The following is a 22,301-nucleotide window of genomic DNA, read 5'->3' as shown; positions in this document are numbered from 1 at the left end:
TCTTGATTAATTAGACCCATAAAAAATGAGACAAATATGAGTTTAACGATCTATCCTTTGCTTATCACTCATACCAAACATACACTAAAAAGGTATTAATTAAAGATTCGTCTTTATCTTAATATATTAGATGATAAAATCAATATATTTGAATTTGTATATTTTTCATATTTTTAAATTTAAGATTTAGATTATGTTTTTTGATTTTCTGTTTAATTCAAAATTTTGATTAAATCATATTGTAGTTTTTTTATATAATCATTAATATTTGTATAAACAATTTTGAGTTTAATAAACATTGATAATTGAGGATTTTGTTAATTCTTAATGCTCTTGTGGGTTTTCATCATACTATATTCCTAATTAAGGGATAATACATCAATATCCCTATAGTTTAGGGCATTCACGGTTCAGTCCCTCACTCTTTTTTTAATGAAGTAATTTCATTACAAAAGATAAAAAGAGTTACAAATACAAAGTACACTGAACATCTCCAGAAGATACACATAAAATTAAAACACTGCAATATATCTACGTCCAACTAAAAAACAAATAAAAGCATATGTAAATGTGAACATGAATCTTCTTTATTACTGTCTGGTTAGATACCCGCCCGCCGTTAACCAGTTCGTTTGTAGATAACGGACACTTCGTATTGTAAAAACAAGACGAAATTTCTTGAAATTGAGCAAGAAATATAGTTTTATTTAAGTTAAAAAATAACATTTTCAGTTATTTTGGAAAATTCTATTTTATCACCAGAAAAACAAATATTACACTTTTGCCACCTGAATGACTAGTTGTGAAGTAGCGAATTTCCTTGGTATGCCAAGAAATGTTAACCTTTCTCAGCCAGCTCTCCCGCCGAAAACCTCCACCGGCGATTACTTGCCACCACTGTTTCTCTACAACCACTTCCGTCTCCTCCTCGAAACTTCGATCCAAATACAACTTCGTTTCCCCTCCTTCGCTGTACCCACAAACCCCTACTAAAACCCATCTTCAACGCGAATCCAATAACACTAACTCAAGGCCCTCCAAAACCCCATATCGTCCGCCCTCCTCCCTAGAACTGACCGAATCTCCGGCCCAGTCCGACCTTCCATTCGATTTTCGTTTCAGCTACACAGAGAGTAATTCAAAAGTCAGGCCTATTGGGCTTAGGGAGCCCAAATACTCTCCTTTCGGTCCGGGTCGTTTGGACCGGGTATGGACTGGGGTTTGTGCCCCAGCCATCGATCCGAAAGAGGGTTCTTTAGAGAAAAACGATGAGTTGGAGGAGAAGAGGAGAGGAATGAGAGAGAGAATTCAGGGAGAACCTTTAAGTAATACTGAAAGAAAAGCTCTTGTGGAGAGATTTCAAAGGCATAAAATGAAAAGGCAAATTAATCTAGGTAAATTTTATTATTTCGGAGTTGAGTTTTTTGTTCTTGATGAAATGCTGCTCTTTTGTTCTTTTATGAATTTAATAGCTCTTCGATTCTGTTTTTTTTAAGCAATGTAATTGATCTCGTTAGAGATTTCGCAACAACTTTTATACTTTCAATCTGGTGCCAGATGACAATAAAACATTTGGTTTCATGCATTCTATATGTTGCTTGTAATAGCTAACTTTAGATTCAATTTTCACTTAAATCTAAATCATGTATTTTTCTTGTTGGAAAAATTCAACTAAAGCAGAGTCTTGATCTGGTAGGAAGCCATATTTGTAAAAAACCGGTTGTTGGCCATTATTTTTATGGGACAACGCTTGTGCTTTAAAAAGCTAATTAATCTTGTATTGTTCCTGTAGGTCCATTACCGTGTATGGTTATTATTGTTTACAATTGTCTTTTAAACTGCATGCCTATGCTAATATTTAGTTTGAGTTAGTAATTCTTGAAATGTAAAGAAATTCAAATGGACAACTTGTAGGTTGTTGGATAGAGCGATGTTCAGTTAAATTGAGTTTGCTTGGATTTGTGTTTTATGATGAGGATGCTCTGACCTTCGTGCTACCTTTATAAATGTACTGACTTCAGTCAAACATTTTATGAAGTTTTACATTTGGATAGTTGGAATTGAAAGAAACAACTTTTGTAGAGAATGTGTTTTTACACATCTTTAAGACAAGCAATTGAGTGACTCGTATTTTTGTCTTTAAATTTTATTGTGCTTTTGTGTCTTCATTCTAGGGAGAGATGGTCTGACACACAACATGTTGAGTGATATTCACAATCACTGGAAACGCACGGAGGCTGTCAGGATAAAGTGTATGGGAGTTCCAACTGTTGACATGAAAAATGTATGCACGCAGTTGGAGGTATTATCTTGTTTAAGAACTTTTTGCCATAGCTCTGCTTTTTTAATGTGAATCTTTTCTAGGTTATCATGGTTTTGATGAATAATTGAATCTGCAAGTCTGATGAGGTGTCGAATTTCCTTTTTACCACAACCTTGTCTTATTTTCCAACTTAAAAATTTTAGTATCCCCCTTTTTTGGTGGTTGTATAATCCAGTGATCTTATTAGTATGCTTTCATCCATGGTTTCATACATCTAAAATCTTTGATTTTATAAGCATGCTTTCATTTTGTTTGGTTATAATTCATTTTATTTATTTTCTAGGATAAAACATTTGGTAAGATCATCCATAGACATGGTGGTCAACTTGTATTATACAGAGGTAGGCATTACAAGTGCCAAATGAGGCCCGTTGTTCCACTAATGATGTGGAAACCTCAAGAGCCCGTATATCCGAGGCTTATCAAAACTACTATTGATGGCCTGAGCATTGAGGAAACCAAAGAGATGAGGAAAAGAGGATCATCTGTCCCCGCCTTGACTAGACTTGGTAAATTGTTTTTGTGCTACTTGGCCACTAATAGCTTATATCTTTTCCAACATGTGAACTATTATTGCAGCTAAAAATGGATACTATGGTAATCTTGTACCCATGGTCCGGGACGCTTTTCTTGCCGATGAGCTGGTTCGTATAGACTGTAAAGGCCTACCTACGAGTGACTACAAGAAAATTGGATGCAAACTTAAGGTGATAATTCTCTCTTGATTCAAGTTTGGAGTTGCTATATACTATTCTTTGTATTTAAAAATTTTCTTAGGGATGCCGATATTTCCTTTTAGAGATGCTTATTATTGGTGCACCTAGAGCTGGAATCTGGATTTCTTGAAAGTTTGAACAAGTGGAAAATACCATTTTCAGCCACTTGTCTTATTGATTTCTTGTTTCCTCTGATTATGGTTTCTCTATGTATTCTGTAATCTTTCTTATCATTGTAGATAGTCAACAGACACATTATAAACAGTAGAATATAATCCATATTCCGTACCAATCATCTATCTTTTGGGTTCAAGTGTTCAATAATGTGTCTGCTTATATTTGTCTGCATAGGATTTAGTTCCTTGCATTCTGGTTACATTTGAAAAGGAGCAGATAGTGATATGGAGGGGAAAAGATTACAAACCCACAGAGGGTGGTTACTTTCTGAATGCTAGGGAGTTGTTTGATGATTCAGATGACAATTTAACAAGCATTAGCAATGGAAATGAGAGCAAGTGTGCCTATCAAGACCAAACAGATTTTGATTCCAGTGATTCTGGTGACGAGTGATCTCGATCTTGTACACGCGAATTGGAATAGAATGAACACACCCCCGACTTTTGCGGAGTAATGGGGAAATCTTGGACCATTACAGTCAACAGATTGCTAACAGGGCTTTGGAAAACGCTAGAGATTGCAATGGCAGAACTAGAAGAGTGATGAAGCCTGATGAAGTTGTGTTTGAAAATGTTCGGGAGGGTAAAGATGAATTGTATGTTTTGAGACTGTGCATAACATAGTTTTTTATGTTTCAATGAAAGTAATATTATTTTTAATCAATTACCGTTTCTCTATAAAGCTTGCTTTGGTTTCGGCGTTATTATGGATAAAATGAGTCTTTTATAAATGTTCAGAGGATCTCATCAAAAAATAAAATAAAATTTTCAGGGGACAGAATTATATATTTAATTATATCTCTTTCAAAACGAAATGGTCAAGTTATTTAATTCTGTGTGATGATAATATATTTAATAAGGTTGTATTTGAATGGATACATGTATTTTCGTTGTTTGAGAGAAGAAAGATTCGTCATTGATTGTTTAAATAGTGTTTTATATTAATTAAGATGAAATTCAAATTTTCTCAACGACGATATCATTTGAAATTTATTTTATTTTTTGTGTGAATAAATAAAATATGAATTTAATATTTGATCTTTTATTTTATTATTTATAATAAAATTATAATCGAAACACGTTAGTCAAATCCATCTCCAAATGCACCCTAAATTATTCGATTTGCAAGTAAAAAATCATTAACATTTTTACAAACGCAAAATAATCATAATTACTAGTAGATTCGCACACCACAAAGTTTTTTTTTAAATAATTTGATTTATATAAAAATTAGTAAAAAATAATAGTAATAGAAAGATAATATTAAAAATAAGTTGTACGACGATTTTGAGAAAAATTCGTGATGGTGTACATGTTGGCGTCCTTAACTGGTATATTAATCAATAGTAATAATAAAAAAGGTACGAGAAACGACAGTCATAGATAAATCATGACAACTTAAATAAGTCGTTGTTTAAAAAAAAAGGAGAAATAGAAAAGAAACACGTTTATGGACAAGATCGTCGAATGTGGCGTGCTACCTAGCAGTCCATTTGTTACCCTAATAAATCGACACTTAATTTCAACGTATTGATTGCAGGAAACGTCCCGACAATTAAACAAAGTAGTGATCATAATTCAGGTGTCTTCATATTATTAAATTATTTAGAAATTAAATCCTCTTTAAAAAAATTAAGAAAACCATTTCTGAAGTCGATTATCGGAATAAGATATAGTGGGACATGAAAAAAATAATTTATTTTTCAAAAAAATTAAGAATTTTGGCATAGATTGTCTCTCATCAATCCACTTACTTGATGTCTAGCTTCTCAACTGGTAGACATTTTCTTTTCCCCCATGTCAACGAAGAAGGGAGACATAAGTGGATTTTTTCCGAAGAACCAGAAGCAAAACATCTCCAAAGATATAAAATTAGGGTTCTCAAACACACATCTTGACTTGACTTCAAGCAGGAAGTAGAGCAGTCAGTCGTCTGAAGTCGTTAAGAGAATAAATCCATGATATTGTTGGGATTATTTATATTATATTTGAAATAATTTTTATTTTATGATGTGATCAAATGTTTTTTCTTGGATGATAAATTGTGAATGATGACGTCTGATTAATTATATTTGGAGGCAATAAAATGAAAAATACTAAAATAATGAAAATATTGAGTTACTACTGTATTATTTGATCGATTGTACTAAATATAATTAATTAATTATTTTTCTATAAATAGTTAAAGAAATCCAACTACGCATTTCTCATGCCGACACAATAAATCATCCGCACGTACGACTCCTCATCTTCACCTGCTGTCTGAATTGCATTCGCCAAACCTGCTCTTTCCCTAACATCATCAATGGCGGCTGCTGACCACTCTCTTGCCACTCCTCTCCTCCAATCCCAGAAGTCCGATCACCAACCGCACGTCATCCTCGACATCCAGGACCCGCAGCAATCCCCTGCTCCAGTCGTTTTTAAGCCGCGTGACGAAACGCGTCAGAACCCGTTTGCTTTCATCGGTGCAAATCAGGATTACGAAGTTCCCGGGTCCAGCACGGTCGACCCGTTTCGGAACCAAACGCCAAACATCGAGGGTTTGTACGAGTGGGTAAAGATCGTGATATGCTTGCCTGTTGCGGCTGTACGGCTTATCTTATTCGGGCTGTGTTTGATGGTGGGATACGTGGCCACACGTTTGGCGCTGCAGGGGTGGAAGGATAAGCAGAATCCCATGCCTAAGTGGCGGTGTCGGCTTATGTGGGTCACCCGTTTTTGTTCTCGCGCAATCTTGTTCTCTTTTGGGTATCTATCTTTCTTTCTTTCTTTCGAGTTGAAGTTCTGGGAATATTCGAACTTGTGGTAATGTTTGGGAAATTTTAATTTCAGATTTTGGACGTAATTTGTCTTTTTACGGTGCTTTTTTGTGGCCAAAGCTGAACTTTTGTTGTTGGTAGATTTGATCTTAATCAAAAGAGTTTGTTAGAGCATGTATCAATTTGTGGTTTCGCAACATATACTCCCCGGAGAAGACCTCCTCGTAAATCCACTTTTAAAGTCTTAATTATCTGTTTTAAAACTCTTTTTTTCATTTATCTTTTCTGCGATTTAGTCGACCTTCCTATTTGAGTTTCAAATTTCAAATGACTATGGTGGAAGGAAACCGATATGCATGAGTATAAATTGCGCAAGGATGACAAAGGTCACAACCATAGTTTGGCTTTGTCAGCTTTCTTTTTTTTTTTTTTTTGTGGAATTATCAAGGCGACTCTTGTTGCTTGCTTATGCGATGAGCACATACTTTGTGGTTTATCTACTTATTTATTTTTTGAAGAAACAATTTGATCAGGAAGCAATTTTATGGCTGAAAACGACTTCTTCCGGTTGGTTTTTGCTTGTTTTAGCTGTACGATGATAAACACGATAATCTTTAACGCATTATGTCCTGCTTTTAGGTAGTCTTAAGTAAATAGATTAAGATAAATTATTGATTGAAAAAGTGAAATTGTTGACGTTGGTGGTTTGGTACACTTCAAGAGCTTTCCTCAAGCGCGCTTAAGGCATTTTTATCTAAATTTTAGTGGAGAGAATTCTTATTCAGTCCATAAACCAGGATCTAAATTGATAACAAGACAATTAATGGAGAAAATTCCCGCACTAACTATGGTAAGAAAGAAAAATAAAGGTAAAGGATCTGCGAATAATGGCAGATTCCATTAATTACAGCAAGATAAGGAGGGGTGTATTCTGTTGAATGTTTTTAGTGGACTCTTATTCACTTTTAGAAACATCGTTAATGTCTTAGTAGTGTTTCCCGTGAGACGTGAGTTACTGCAGATTTTATGCTCCGGCAGTTTTCTTAGACTCTCTGTCTTTTTCCTTTACGATATGCTGATATATGTTAAGTGAGTGAGTGTTATACTAACTTCTTCAGTCTGTTGGTATGGCACTCCTCCTTTTCAGTGGTAGAAAAAAATCGATGGTAACACTGACAATTGTATCGCCTTCAAAAGCAATAATAACCTTGGATGAAAATGACTTCTTGGTCGATATTTTTATGTTTTTATCTTTTCTAAAATATCACCTCTAATGATTATATGAAGATTGAATATATATGATTTTAACACACAAGATTGATTGTTTATTGATCTTCTTAAATGTTTAAATTTCATAAAATATTACTTGCTCTAATATTGAATTTATGCATTAAATTTTAATGTGTAAAAATCAGAATGCATTGTACTTGTAAAGATTACACGCACACAATGTATGCTAGAGCATGGAATTTGTGCTGTTTTTTAATCACATTTCCTAACTTTGGACGGTGTAAAGTATAAACAGTGAAAAAGTGGATACATACCATAATTGGTTTGTTTGACTGCTTTGACACCAAATAATGAATAAAAATTTCCTTAACGAGTACTAAGTTTATATACAGTTCTAATTGATTCAGTTCAGGGTGGAGTAACTAGATAATTCACAGCAATATGTTTCTGGTTTTCTTTGTTGGCTTTCATTTTTGGTCTAAATCAGAAATTTAAATATCTTCTTTCTGCATTGTTTCTGCAGCTATCATTGGATAAAAAGAAGAGGAAAACCTGCTCCAAGGGAGACAGCTCCTATAGTTGTATCTAATCATGTATCATATATTGACCCGATTTTCTTTTTCTATGAATTATTTCCGACTATAGTATCCTCTGAATCGCATGATTCCATGCCTTTTGTTGGAACCATCATCAGAGCCATGCAGGTAATCTCAAGTTCCCAGACAACCAGTGTGCAGTTTTTTCCTTTTAGTCACAAGTTTCATTGGCCTTATTTGGTCTTCTTGAATTCTGGGAAGGCCTGTGATGGCTGTCAGAAATTTTTTAGAACAAAATTTTATAATCAACTGCATTTTAACTCCGAATAATTTATATTTGAAAGTAACGTTGTCATCTTGGTGCATCTTATCATAATGTAGGTGATATATGTTAATAGATTTTCAAGATCCTCCCGGAAGCTTGCTGTAAATGAAATAAAGGTAAAAGCATCTGTATAAACTTCCATAAATATTGATATCAACTCTAAATTAGTAGTTGAAGAAACCATGAGCTAAGGACGGTCGCCTGGTTTTGTCAATGTTCAATATTTTGTATTCGAATGAAGTTTGAGATTACAAATTTATCAAATATATAAATTATTTGATACAGAAATATGCTTTCTAGGATTTGAATACAGAGAAAAGCTTCTAGCAATCGATTTCCTCGGCTGCTTTTATTTCCTGAGGGAACAACAACCAATGGAAGAGCTCTAATCTCCTTCCAACTCGGTGCATTCATCCCTGGTTTTACTGTGCAACCAGTCAGAGTCCGTTATCCCCATGTACACTTTGATCAGTCCTGGTATTACTATCCCTTTCCTTTTGCACTATCGTTCTCTGGTTGTCTTGTTTTGTTTCTTACGATCTATACCTGAACAAGATTTTCCATTTTTGTTCAGGGGAAATATTACTCTTGCAAAATTAATGTTCAGAATGTTTACACAGTTCCACAATTTCATGGAGGTATGCTTGAAGTGTGTCCTCTACCTTCTCCATTTATTCAAACGTCTCATACAATTTGAGCTATGCCACATAGGAGGGGCTATTCTGGGTTTTTTGGTATGCTTACATGCTGAGCTTCATTGCAAATTTCCTGTATTGAGACTCTGAAACAAAATTTGACTTACTTATTTAGAATATCAGAGCAACTATTACATCTTTGATATAATTTCACTCAAACAAAAATGAAAGAAGAAATATGTGTTAGTCTTGTGTCACTCTTGAAATAGACAAATTTAAAAATTATGGACAAACTCTATAATTATAGCCATATTGATCTGATAATTTTGACGACCTTGGCAAAAATTAAGCTAAACCAAAAATAATGAAAATTTTTTGGCGTCCTCTCAGCCAAATTAGCCAGAATCTTGAATTATGCATTGTATTCATGGACTACAAAACCTAACAATTATGGGTTTTGTGCTGAAACACCCTCCACATACTTAATTAAAGTCCTATCCAACAATCCATACCTTGACAAAGATTAAGTCGAACAATTAAGAAATACATGCAGTGTACGAGGCATGCCAGGCACTGTCATCGGCTTGACTTAAAAGACATGGATACATATTTTATGTATATTACCTTCATAACTTAGAAGGTTGGGGCCTCGGGTGTTTCAAAACTGAACCGTTAACTAGTACAGTTGAAACGTTATGATACAGATCAACGTTAGCAGCTTGGAAAGTCAACTCAACAAAATGGCATGAACTTAACATACTTAGAAAGTCAGAATTTCAAGCGTTCAAAGTTGAATGGTCAATTAATCCAGGAATTGACGAGTTGGTCAATAGTGTCTTTTTTGTCCCGTTATTGAATATCAGCAAATGGATATGTCGGTTATGTTGAGTAAGTGTAATATTACAACAACGAAGGTATCAAACCTTCATTCCTAGGGTAACCCCATTGATATGGTATTACAGAACAAAAGGACAAGAGGTGGCTGTAGTTTAGTGGTAAGAATTCCATGTTGTGGCCGTGAAGATCTGGGCTTGAATCTCAGCAGCCACATATTTCATTTTGAACTATGTTTTTAATTATATCAACTGAATAGACCTTATTTCTACTAACTTTTATGATTTTTATTTTTTGTTTTTTCTCACTTTGATATCCATATGTTTCTGTTTCTAATGTTTTCCTGATCATCTCTGGAGTTACTTGTCATATAACAAAGTGGAGAAGAAATAATATTTGATTTGGGTGACATATTTGCTAAAGGTCACAAGAGGGAGCTTTTAGATTTGACTGATCTATTGACATTTGTATGGCTTGTTGAACTGATATTGTAATGCTGCATGTTATTCTAATGCAGTTTCATCGTTTTTTGAAATTATTATCGTAGGTTGAGTATCTTCCACTAGTGTCACCTCTTGAAAATCGGAAGGAAAATGCTATGGATTTTGCTCAGAGGGTGAGTCCTGTTTAATTTAAAAATTGACCACTCTCTCCAGTTTTAATTTTTGACCCGTACAAATATGGAAAATCCATACTTCTAGGTTCAACTTTACTATTCTGCTCAACTTTTGTTGCTATGCTTACATAATATATGCGATTAAATGCAGACTGGTCATGTCATTGCGAGAGCTCTCAATGTAGTACAGACGTCGCACTCGTATGGTGACACGATGCTTTTTTCGAAGGCTGCAGAGCTGAAGCAGGTTTTTAGTTACTTTCCATAGTTGCTTGTATAGCCCTGTTGAATTGCTCAACTCACTGCAATAATGTGTTAGACTGCTGCTTGTTTAAAAAAATTAGAAATCCAGTTGTATCTATATTTTATAGTGATATAGGTTATTATGTGTTATTGAATAAAAATTCACTCCCTAGGTTTTTTCTTGTTGTGTGCTATTTGCAAAAACCAGATAAATGGTAGTATTATTCAAGGTACTATGCATGACCATTTGCTAGCCTGTTTTTTTCTTGGTTTTCTAAATATAGACTTTAATGCAAGCATTTCCTTTTGCCAGGAAAATCCATCTCTATACATGGTAGAAATGGCGTGGGTGGAAACGGTATGTTAGAATTTCTTCATTCTAGTGTGGCAGACAAACAGATTAATTTGTCATTTTATAGCTTTAGTCTAGTTCACCTAAACCAAAGTGTTTGGCTCTTTACGTGTGATGCCAGCCATAACTTGTCTTCCGACTTTGTAAGGCTTCATATGCTAAATTTTCTTATATGATGCTTGAGAATAAGATAATTTAGTCTTAATCTAAGAAGTTTTTCTTGCGGTACTTCGAAGTCCTGCCTCATCCTAACTGCTGGAGAATATTTTATTTTTCTTATTTCTAATATAACCGACTGCGGGATTCATGGTGTGACTTTGTTTTCAGACATTTCATCTAAAAGCCTTGGAAGCTGTGGCCTCTTTGGAGATATTTCTGTCTATGAATCCAGATTCAAGGTACACACACACACAAACACACACACGTACTTATATTGGAAAATAGATCCAAGGTGTTACAAATTAATTATTTTTTGGTGATTACTTGAAATTCTCTTCTCCTTGATTTTATAGCGGACTTGTTGAATTCCATGACTTCCTCAGAGTTCTGAAACTGAAGCCTTGCAGTCTTTCTGAAAAGGTGATATGATATGATTCTTTACTTGATAATTAAAGGAGATACATGTTAATATGTCAATTTCTAGGATCTTTTGCTTACTAGTTACCAAGTAACAAATACCATCTTGACCTTAAAACTATTGCAAGTCATGGTTCATAGATTATATCCCGTACGTGCTGAATTTACTTCAGAAAATTCACTTGCCATATGTAAAATTTTAGGTAAAAGATATTTACTAAAGACAGCAGCATCAGTCTTCAATTGTGAAGGTGGCATTGTATTTCTTGTTTTCTTTCTTTTACCAACGCGAAGGAACATTACTGTTTTGCAGATGTTTGGATTCATTGATGTGAAGAAGATCGGGAAAGTCAGTTTCAAACAGGTAAATTTCCACGTCTGTATGGTACATTCTGCTGTTCGTACCTTTAAATGTGCTGCTCTGCTGTCCTGTTTGAACGGCATAAGAGTTTGTCTTTCGTCAAGTGCAGCCATGTTGGAGCTAAGAGTGGAGGGTGAAGTGCGGACAATTTTATTCTAAATTTCCTTAGAAACTTAAGAGGGGAAAAATTGTATTTTTCAAAGTTGAGAACCCCTTCGAAGCTCTCTCTCCACCCACGAGTGCAGCAGAGTTAATTTGGAAGATTTGTTGGGTTTTATATCCTTCAAAAGCACTAAATATTTAGATAACAATGCTTTTATTTAAGTTGACATTTGCAGCACAAAATCAGACAATATTGCTCTAAATTCGTAAGTATATGTTGGGGGAGCAAAAATTGTTCTTTCAAGGCACAAATCTGAAAATTTAATAATTAGGTTGCTGAACAATTTAAAATATTTGAGTCATATTGTTACAACTAACTATAGTTTTTGATATATTGATTAATGCTCGGTCCTATGACATATTCCTTGAGTTCTTCAATAACGTCTTTGAAACTATAGTGTTGGCGTTATTAGATTCCTGACTTTCTCACAGTTGGAGATTTGTTATTTCAGTTCTTGCTTGGTTCAGCTCATATCTTGAAGCAGCCACTATTCTGGCATGCCTGCGAATTTGCATTTACTAAAATCGAAACAGATGGAAACAACTACATTTCGAAGCCCGAGGTTTGTTCTCATATCTCACCTCTTTAAAGCTCCGGCTCGTGATTGCCTCATCCCTTTTAGTCTTATAATACCTTATTGTAATGTCGCAGTTTCAAGATGCTGTTTCACTTGCAATTCCAAACTTGAACCGCGATGAGGTGATTGATGTGATGAAGAACACAGACCCCCTTTCCCTCTAAACACATCATAATTCTGTTTTGCTGAATCAATAAACTTGCACTACATAATACCTGTTAATCATACGCAACAATTACTACATCTAAGCTCAGAAGAAATTAGTTGAGAGTAGAAAAATTTGATCGTGCTAATTTTGTAATTCTTAGATAGACTCATTATATATTACCTAGTTCATACAGGATAAGCTAGACTGCATTGAGGATGCCTTGTTTTGTTTTTCCTCTTCGTTCTTGCACTAACTTAGAAAACTGTTGACTTTGAGGTTTGCAGGCTCATAGCCTTTTTAGTTTGTTCGATTCGGATAATGATGGGAGAGTTAGCAAGGCCGACTTTCGAATCCTGTTTGAGAAGCAAACCATTACTCATAGCCCTTTTTGCACCCATATTATTACAAAGAAATCCATTGGCAATGGATCCAGATTTGGTACAAGAAGTGGTCTGAATAATGGCAACGCAAGAAGGGGGGTATGTGTGTGTGGAGTGAGTATTAAAGAGGTGTTATATGTACAATGTCCTTTGTGTTCAGAGCTTGTGTATTACAAGTGGCTCGTAGTTTTGTTTTTAAGGTTATCATCCCAAATTTTATGTTCTGCGTTATGGCACGATTTCTTGGTTCACGTATGTGTTATATGTGGTACATGAAATTAAGACTGTGTTCATTTGTAATTTTGAAAATAAAATTCTATTTTATTAGATAAGGGATTTGCCAATAATTTAAAGTTTTGAATGTTCTGCAGCACTGGACCTTGGGTGTGTTTGAAATCTGTATGTATATTTTTTGGAGTTTGTTTTATAGTTCGCATAATTTTATTTTGTAAATCGCTTCACCTTTCAGATCCCTTCAGATCATTTTTATTAGTCTTCGGATCAATAAGATGGGTAATCTACCCTATTTGTAAGTGGTCTCTGTGAACTTCACCGTATCCGTAGATGTCACCTCCATATTCAAATAAAGATAATCTTAGCATAAAAAGTAATACTTTTTCATGGATGATCCAAATAAGAGATCCGTCTCACAAATATGACCCGTGAGACCGTCACACACAAGTTTTTGCCTAAAAAGTAATATTCTTAGACATAGTTTGGTACACATGATAGGATAAACATGTGATATATAATATAATGATAAGTTATGGATAAATAAGATGTAGGATATTATATTTAATGTTTGGTATGATTTTAATAAGAGTGATTAGATTTATATATTAGATTGTAATGACAAAATTAACCTTATCATAATAAATTTTATAATTTCAAAGTTGTTGCTTGAGTTCATAATTGAGCCTTTGATTTTTTGAGTAAAGTCAAATATCAATTTTTAAGGTTAATCGAGTGATAATAATAATTTTATTGAGATTTATAAAAATTATTTATATAATTATCTCGAATTCATTTATATAATTATCATATTATATAATATATAAAAATAAATAAAATATTTATTTTATTTTAATTTCTACCTACTAGCATAGATTTATAAAAAAATCATTTATAAATTGTGGGTAATTAAGTCATTTGTAGTGTATTTTATCATTAAATTAAAATTATCACACCTTCTATTGAAGATATTTTATCATTCTAAAAAATTATTTATCAAAGGCCCATGATATTATCATGAGCTTTTTAAAAAGGTACCAAACATGAGATAAGGAGGATTATTTATCAATCTCTCTCTTATCCCATGTACCAAACTATGCCTTAGTATATAAAGTAATATTTTTTCATGGGTGATCTAAATAAGATATTTGTCTCACAAAAACGACCCGTGAGACCGTCTCACACAAGTTTTTGTAGCGCTCATTTATATCTAAAAGTAACACAATATTATTATTTTCTCAGACTTTTTAAATTGATTACTATATTATTTCATGTTTTTGTGTAGCTGCAATATGTATTTTTATTTTATTCGTTAATGTTGAAAACTTCCAATTAGATATAAACTATTACGGTAGAAATACCATAAATTATGCCAAAAAACTGTGGTATCAATTCAATTACCCAACTATGTGACATATATATGTGTGTGTGGGTTGAGTGGGATATCGTCTATGTTTGTGTAGATCCATCGAGTTTAAACTGATGTGTGGTTTCAAAAAATTTCAGGTGCACTGGTTATCACTAACGTTTGGTCTATAATTGGTATCAGATCAAAAGTCATAAGTTTTGTTTCATATATCACAAGAAATGCAATTATTGAGAGGCATATTGTTATGTGCAATAATTGTCTCTATTAGTAGAGTACCGTTATCATAAATTATAAATTTATTAAAGTTACAAACGCTCGATCTTATAAATAATTTAAGTCGAGCTTTCTTGGTATATTAGATTCGAGTGATAGAAGATGAGAAATATTATATGATGTTTTAGGACTAAACACAAACAATTTGAATTTTGGAGCTATTTATTAGATTTATTATTAAATAATAACGACTACGTCACGCTTTCTCATTCAGTGTAAAAGATTGAATCTCTTAGCGTGTGAATGAACAAGATTATGATTCAAGAACTTGAGAAAATCAGAGCATTTAATATTGCATATAGATTCAGTAATCACCCGAGAACAATGATAAACATACAAATATGAATCGTGAAGAATATAATGCAAAAGACATATGAGATTTACTTGGTTCGATTAATAAATTGATCGAGAGGCAATCTCATTAGAATTTGACAGTATCCGATTACAATATACTTTTGAATACAAGAACACACTGCTCTCCAATCTCTAGTTTACTCTTGTTCTTCTCCTATTGATTGTAAGAAGAACACTCTTGGCTATTTTGAGATAATCTCATTCTATATTGAGTAAGATCACTCCTTGTCATATTCTCTGATTGACTTGATCAACCAGCATATATATAAATATGCTTTGACCTTCCTTAGTCGAAAATAAAACCCCTTGATCTATTTCACTTTCAACCATTTGCATGTCAGTCATTGATCCAAATTCTTCCAACCAATCTTTAATTAATTCATTTTCAATGGTTGACATTGGAACTACAAATTTCCACCTTTTCATCAAATTAAGTTTCCTATAAGAACGCCTCCAGGTTCCTCTTCTCCTTAGGTGATGCAGCCCTTGGCTACATTTACTAGCTGCACACAATGATGAAACTTGTATGTGGATATGACTTTAGTGCCCATATATGATGGATTATTATTGGTGCTTATCTTATGAATTTGCACATCTCCAGATTCAATGATTTCTCTTACAAAATGGATTCTTTTACATATATATGTTTTGTTCTTATGTGAAAGAATTGATGTTTTGATATAAGTATAACACCTTGATTGTCACAATAGACAGTCAAAGATTCATGTCTAAATCCAAGTTCTTTCATGAAACCCTTCATCCATTTCGCTTCCTTGAAGGCTTCAGTCACTGTCATATATTCAGCTTATTTGGATGATAATGCAACTGCTGGTTGAAGAGTTGCTTTCCAACTTACTGCAGTGCCATTCACACTAAATACATATTTTGTTAGAGACTTCCTGGTGTCTATGCTTCCAGCATAATCCGAATCAGCATACCCATTCACCAAGTTTCCCTTCACTGTGTTTTTGAATACCAGACCAGAGTTTAAAGTACCTTTGATATACCTTAGTATCCACTTTACATCCAACCAGTGTTCCTCACCTGGGTTGCCCATAAATCTACTTACCATACTTATTGAGTAATCCAAGTCAGGCCTGGTACACACCATTAAATACATTAGGCTCTCTACATCACTTGCATAGGGCACTTTTCTGATGTATTCTTTGGCATGATATGTTTGAAGGGCTTGACTTACTGAAAGTTTTAAGTGATGAGACATAGATTCTGCCACAGATTTTTCACTTGCATCTAAAATCTTTCATGCACCTTTTGAGCATATCCTTGTTGTGATAGAAACAATTCATTTTTTACTTCCGTTTCTTTGAATCATACCTAATATCATCTTGGCATGTATTAAGTCTTTCATTTCGAATTCTTCACTTAATTCAGCCTCCAGGACTTTATCTCTTCCATTCATTGACATGAAACGAGCATGTTATCATCATATAAGAGTAAGTATATGAATTTCCTAGTGCTTAGCTCCTTATGATATACACACTGATCCTAATTAATTCTAGTGAACTCATGTGATATCATGAACCATTGCCTGGGAGCCTACTTTAAGCCATAAAGAGATTTATTTAGCAAGCATACTAGTTCTGGATCATATTTGTTCTCAAACATATGATTTTGTTGTATATAAATCCTTTCATCAAGATCCTCATGGAGGAAAGTTGTATTAACATCAAGTTGTTCAAGTTCGATATTTTCCTTTGCTACCGATGCTAAGACATATCTGATTGACCTATGCTTGAATATAGGTTAAAATGCTTCATGGAAATCTATCCCTTCATCATGAGAGAAATGGTCACTTTGCTTTGTACCTTGGTTCCTCAACACCTCTGGTATTCCTTGTTTCCTTTTACAAATCCATTTGGATCCAACTAGATTTCGATTTTTAGGCTTCAGAACTAGTGTCCATGTATTATTCTTTCTAAGGGAGTCCATATCATATGTCATGGCTCCATGCCATTTATCCTTTGTTCGTGACCTCATAGCTTCTTGAAGGTTTACTGGTTCATCTTCAGTTTGAGATGCAACAGAGATATGCATATGACATGCAATTCGCATGCCCAAACTTTTGAGGAGGTTTTATGATCATTTTTTCTCTGTCTTGCTAATTTATAATTCTGTAGATTTGATGAGACTTGTGTATCTATGTCCAACCATATCATTATCTCTCAAGCATTCATTTTGATCATATGATTATGTTCTAGTTAGCTCCATCCACCTTAATTTTATTGCATTTTGTCCCATCTAAATCTCCAATAGATTTTATTTCAACAGTGTGAACCTTTAAAGAAATAAAATCTTTCTTAAAATTAACATCTCTGCTGACTATGATCTTTTGGTTTAGTGTGCTTCTGAAATGTTTTAAGAAATCAGAAGCTAGTCTCGATCTTTGAAAGTGCAGCAGACTACTTTGAAAAGTGCGGAATCAGTTCACAACACTTTAGTGATACTAAAAGAAATAGAAGACAACAAGATACAAGACTTCTTTCTAGAAGTCTAAAGGACAAAATCCTTCTACGTCTCTCTTTCTTATAGTTTTCACAAAGTATCACTAGAAGACATTGATTGGTACACACTTGTACAAACCTATTCAACAGGTCTTACTCTTACCTACTTAAACTCCAAGTACTATAACTCAACATTTTATGAGATTTAATTATGGGAAATACTCTTTCCATAGAGTACAAATGCTACACACTTTACAGGTAGTTGGAACAATGAAAGAATGTGAATAAGAATAGCACAAATGATGTTATGTACTTTATAAAATTTTAAGTGTGTGCTAGTTTTTCTGAGACTTTGAATTGCTTGAGTTTTTTTGAATGATTATTCATAGTAAATTCAGAATTTGAGAGTTGGAGAATTATTTTATAAATCTTTAAGAAATCTTTATATAGTTGATATTTCATACATTTAATTGTATAGCCTAACTAACTAAATAATTTTGAATGATATGATAAATATATATACACACTGTCTAACGAAGAATGGGGGCAATAAGATACTGCAATATGTCCTACTGTGCAGAGAAATTAAAAACAAAGCAAAATAGTAAAGAAAAGTAGCCAAGTAGGCCACACATTATTATGGTATTATTATGACTGCTGACGCGTTTCGAGCTCTGATTGGTTACTTTTGATCTCTTAGATTCTGACTGACTGTAACTTCGTACTCATTTTCCTCATTTTATATATACATTTCTGTCGGTCTTTATACACAATATCAAATTTATTTTATAATTAATTTCTCATTTTAATAAAACAATTTAAAATAATTATAGTTTCTTAAACAAAACATTGTATAAGTTTGCTTCAATCTATATAATAATTATTCTATATTTATAATATGGATAACAAACATTCAACTAGGATGCTTGGAACCCGGATCACCTATTGTACAGCATCTTGCTGTGTGCTGTGCACAAATTGAATTTTTTTAAATTTTTCTTTTTTTTTTTCACTTTTTTCCATCTCTTTTTCTCTTTTGTTTTCTTTCAATTTTCCTCTATTTTTTCCATCTTCCACAAACATTAGCAGACAATTGTTTATGAAATAATATAAATATTTTAATTCTTTTATTTAAAATTAATAATTTTGCAATTAAAAATCAATATATTAAATTTTTACATGTGAAAAACCATATCATTTTTTTCGAATTTTATGAGTATTATTAACTTTTTTTCTAATGAACAAAATTTTTAACAATATAAAACTATTAACATGTTAATGCTTAAATTAAAATTTAGAACATCTCCATCATGCAATATCAAAACTAAAATTCAACAATACATTTCCATAAAAAATAAATAATTCATACATTTTGAAACTTTATTTCAACTAACAATGTTAATCGGTTATTCTTGAAATAAAAAATTACTCAAGAGCATTATTGGATATATCTCCATTGAAATCCACGGCTTCAAGAGAATGATGAGCATGATCAAATTGTGCCTACATTGAATAAGAATAAATATTATAAAATGAATTTTATCATATAAGAATTAATATTTTTTTGGCTTAAGAGAGAAAAAAATGGAGGAAAACCAAGTAGGAAAAGAGAGGTAAAAAATTGAAAAAAAAATAAAAAAAATTCAGTGTATGCACAGCAAGATGCTGTGCACAGTAGGTGATCGAGGTCCAGGATGCTTGACCAAAGAAAATTAATTGTCATTAATAAGTATGATCTGTAATGGTATTGAAGTGTTTTGTGAAGTTTTTATGTGACTATTAATGGTGGTCACAACCATGTATATTAATTAAATAATCAAAGCAGTCAAATTTCTAATAAATATTCAAATTTGGTATACATGAAGAATACCCGAATTTGAAATTTTGATGCTATTCTCTATCTTTACACTTCCCATCATTTCATTAACGTGAAAATAAAGGTTACCAAATGAAAAGACACGTGAAAAAAAATTATATTATATTATTATTTAGGGAATTGTTCAATGGTTTCTTTTTAGTTCTTTGACATTTTTAAATAGAATCTCCGTTTTATTTTAATTTATATGAAATCATAATTAATTGAACTATGCTTTTTTTTTTTTAACTATTTGGTTTGATATACATGATACATGGACGATTGTTTGAAATAGAAGATTCAATACACCATGTTCCAGTATATTAAAGAAATGTTTGATAAATAAATAAATATATATATATATATATAGATGTGCATCATATCAAAACTATATATATATATATATATATATATATATATATATATATATATATATATATATATATATATATATATATATAGTTTTGATATGATGCACATCTATCGTGCACATTTATGTGGGCACCGATGCGATGTCACTCACCCAATATATATATATATATGTGTGTGTGATTTGCTTCTTCAGTTTCTAGTCTTATATCTCCTCCTGGCTTCTTTTCCAAATTTGTCACCGACATTTTTTACCATTCTCGTCAATCTTGTCGCTTTTTACTTCATTCGAAACTTGAAAAAAGGTACGTATAAATCAAAGAATCCAACCAAATTTCCGTTTTGAGCGCATTCATATGCAAAAACAGCGTAAATGTCTTCGTCACCATGTACATACATATAGATTAAATCTTGTAGTTTTCTTGGATTTAAAGGTGTGAAATAATTTTAAACTAATCAATTCATTGATTAATTTGCGGGAATAGTTTTATAAAATCAGTTCTTAATGATAAGGTGAACTGTGAAGCTTCTGATCAAAATTATTGAAACGTGCTGTTATAAATCACAGAGATATCATGGCATTTTATTTGGAAAACCGTAGTATGGATTGTATTTATTGCTATTTTTTTAGATTTAGATTCACAGGAACGTTTGAGGAGAGGGTTCATCCACTGCTCTTGCATGTAATAGGGTCGTAGATTACATATAGATCATGTGTTGTGCCGAGGAAAAACTTTAAAAACAATTATACGAAACTTATCTGTTGTTTTGATTAATAGACGGTAGAAATTACTCCGGGTCACTTTTTTCACGGTATAGTTGTTCCCATTATAGAAAGTAGAGTTCAACTATACCACTTGTTAGGACCAATGAAATTCGGATATCTCCACACTGGTATGATATTGTCCACTTTGGGTTTTAAGTCCTCATGGTTTTACTTTTGAAACAACCCAAAAGGCCTCATATCAATGGAGATATCATTCCATCTTTATTAACCTATGATCTTTTTTTAGATCTTCCAATGTGGGACTTTGGTTGCATCCCAACACACCCAATTTTGTGTCTTTTATCTCAAATATGAGATGGAATCCCTAAAGCTAAAGGTCCATATCAATACCAAAAAATAAAAATAAAATCCCTACTCAAACATTAATATGCCCAATTAAGTACATTGTAATTTGGCTCCAAATTTGTAAGCATTGTTATGGGTACATGAAATAGGAAGGGTGTACACTTTTTGTGACATCATTATGAAATACCCAAAGAGGTCATGCATCTCATGAGATTTGGATCATGCAATGTTAGGCAAGATGCGCTGATATACCAAATGATGGAGTGTTGCATGATCTCGAGATGTCGATGTGAAGTCTATCATTCTGATGTTGTTGAGAACTGCGATGGTAGCTGGGAGGTCCTCATTCAGTATTTCTGGAGAGAGCGAGCTCTCTCTATACAGTGGAGGAGGTTGGCCTCCTACTAGTCTGTCTAGCTTCCCGATTTCCTCCCATATTGCTTCTAGATGTCCAGGGGAGGTGGAGGAGGCGGCGGCGGCGGCGAAGCTTGATTTCGACAGAGGGACTCTTCGACATATCTATTAATCAACTGGGCTAGTTGATCCAGACTAAGATTCGTCATACCTCTTCCTTGATCACCTCTAGGGCTTGTTCTTCTTCCTCTTCATCCCTATATGTCTATGTCTTTGCACAGTATTTTCCACAGACGGCGGAAATTGATGTTGTTGAGAATTGCGATAGTAGCTGGTAGGGATGTTCAAATTTCGGATAAAACCGAAAAAACCAAAATCCAACCGAAAAAACCGAACACCGAACCGAACCGAAAGCCGAATTTTTTAATTCGGATATAAATGTTAAAACCGAAGTTTATTTGGTTCGGTTTTAGATTATATATGTCAAAACCGAAAAAACCGAAATTTCATTAAATTAATAATTTTTTAATATTTTTATTTATATTATATATTTTGATATGATATTTAGTGAATGAAAAACCATTTTGAACAATTTTTAGTTGATTGTTGTTTGTTTAATTATTTAGATCTTATATTTAAATATTTTACTAAGAAAACATATAGAAAGTTAACATATTATATTTTACAATATATTTATATTATTAATTTAAATAATTATACCAAAACCGAAATAACCGACCGAAATAACCGAACCGTTTTGGTAGAAAACCGAACCGAACCGAAGAAAAATGGTTCGGATTCGGATTATATATTTTTAAAACCGGAAACCGAAAAAATCGAAATAAAAAATCGAAAACCGAACCGAACCGACCGATGAACATCCCTAGTAGCTGGGAGGTTGGATTTTCTCTTGGGGAGCTCGGATCAGACCCTCGAAATCTGGAAGCACAAACAAGAGGACCAGAAGGTTATTTCGGCGTAGCCCCTCTGACGCTCAAATCAGATAATA

The 22,301-nt window shown here is 33.1% G+C and overlaps 2 protein-coding genes across 2 annotated transcripts; both read left to right on the top strand.

Annotated features, from left to right (window-relative positions):
* Nucleotides 1-775: 775 nt before the first annotated feature.
* Nucleotides 776-3,871, top strand: LOC140812783 (CRS2-associated factor 1, mitochondrial). The gene is made up of 5 exons (XM_073171139.1): nucleotides 776-1,394; nucleotides 2,175-2,302; nucleotides 2,607-2,832; nucleotides 2,903-3,030; nucleotides 3,391-3,871. Exons 1-5 carry the CDS (start codon nucleotides 836-838, stop codon nucleotides 3,607-3,609), a joined length of 1,260 nt encoding a protein of 419 aa, XP_073027240.1. The 5' UTR covers nucleotides 776-835; the 3' UTR covers nucleotides 3,610-3,871.
* Nucleotides 3,872-5,420: 1,549 nt separating this feature from the next.
* Nucleotides 5,421-13,167, top strand: LOC140811692 (lysophospholipid acyltransferase LPEAT2-like). Its single transcript, XM_073169744.1, is given in 15 exon segments — nucleotides 5,421-5,966; nucleotides 7,731-7,911; nucleotides 8,125-8,184; nucleotides 8,382-8,545; nucleotides 8,643-8,706; nucleotides 10,085-10,153; nucleotides 10,305-10,400; nucleotides 10,710-10,754; nucleotides 11,076-11,146; nucleotides 11,261-11,327; nucleotides 11,638-11,688; nucleotides 12,300-12,410; nucleotides 12,500-12,547; nucleotides 12,858-12,917; nucleotides 12,919-13,167. Coding segments are annotated over 15 exon segments (1,644 nt in total). The 5' UTR covers nucleotides 5,421-5,520; the 3' UTR covers nucleotides 13,030-13,167.
* The last annotated feature ends 9,134 nt before the right edge of the window (nucleotides 13,168-22,301 follow it).

The sequence above is a fragment of the Primulina eburnea genome, chromosome 14 (assembly GCF_022965805.1).
Source record: "Primulina eburnea isolate SZY01 chromosome 14, ASM2296580v1, whole genome shotgun sequence".
Classification (NCBI taxonomy): Eukaryota; Viridiplantae; Streptophyta; class Magnoliopsida; order Lamiales; family Gesneriaceae; genus Primulina; species Primulina eburnea.
This window is presented reverse-complemented; position numbering and strand designations above follow the sequence as displayed.

What these genes read in the sequence shown, in the direction of transcription:
- LOC140812783 (XM_073171139.1), top strand. Translation starts at nt 836, where the DNA reads ATGTTAACCTTTCTCAGCCAGCTCTCCCGCCGAAAACCTCCACCGGCG. An exon ending in GAAAAGGCAAATTAATCTAG is followed by an intron (nt 1,395 to 2,174) that starts GTAAATTTTATT and finishes TCTTCATTCTAG; the next exon opens with GGAGAGATGGTCTGACACAC. An exon ending in AAATTGGATGCAAACTTAAG is followed by an intron (nt 3,031 to 3,390) that starts GTGATAATTCTC and finishes TTGTCTGCATAG; the next exon opens with GATTTAGTTCCTTGCATTCT.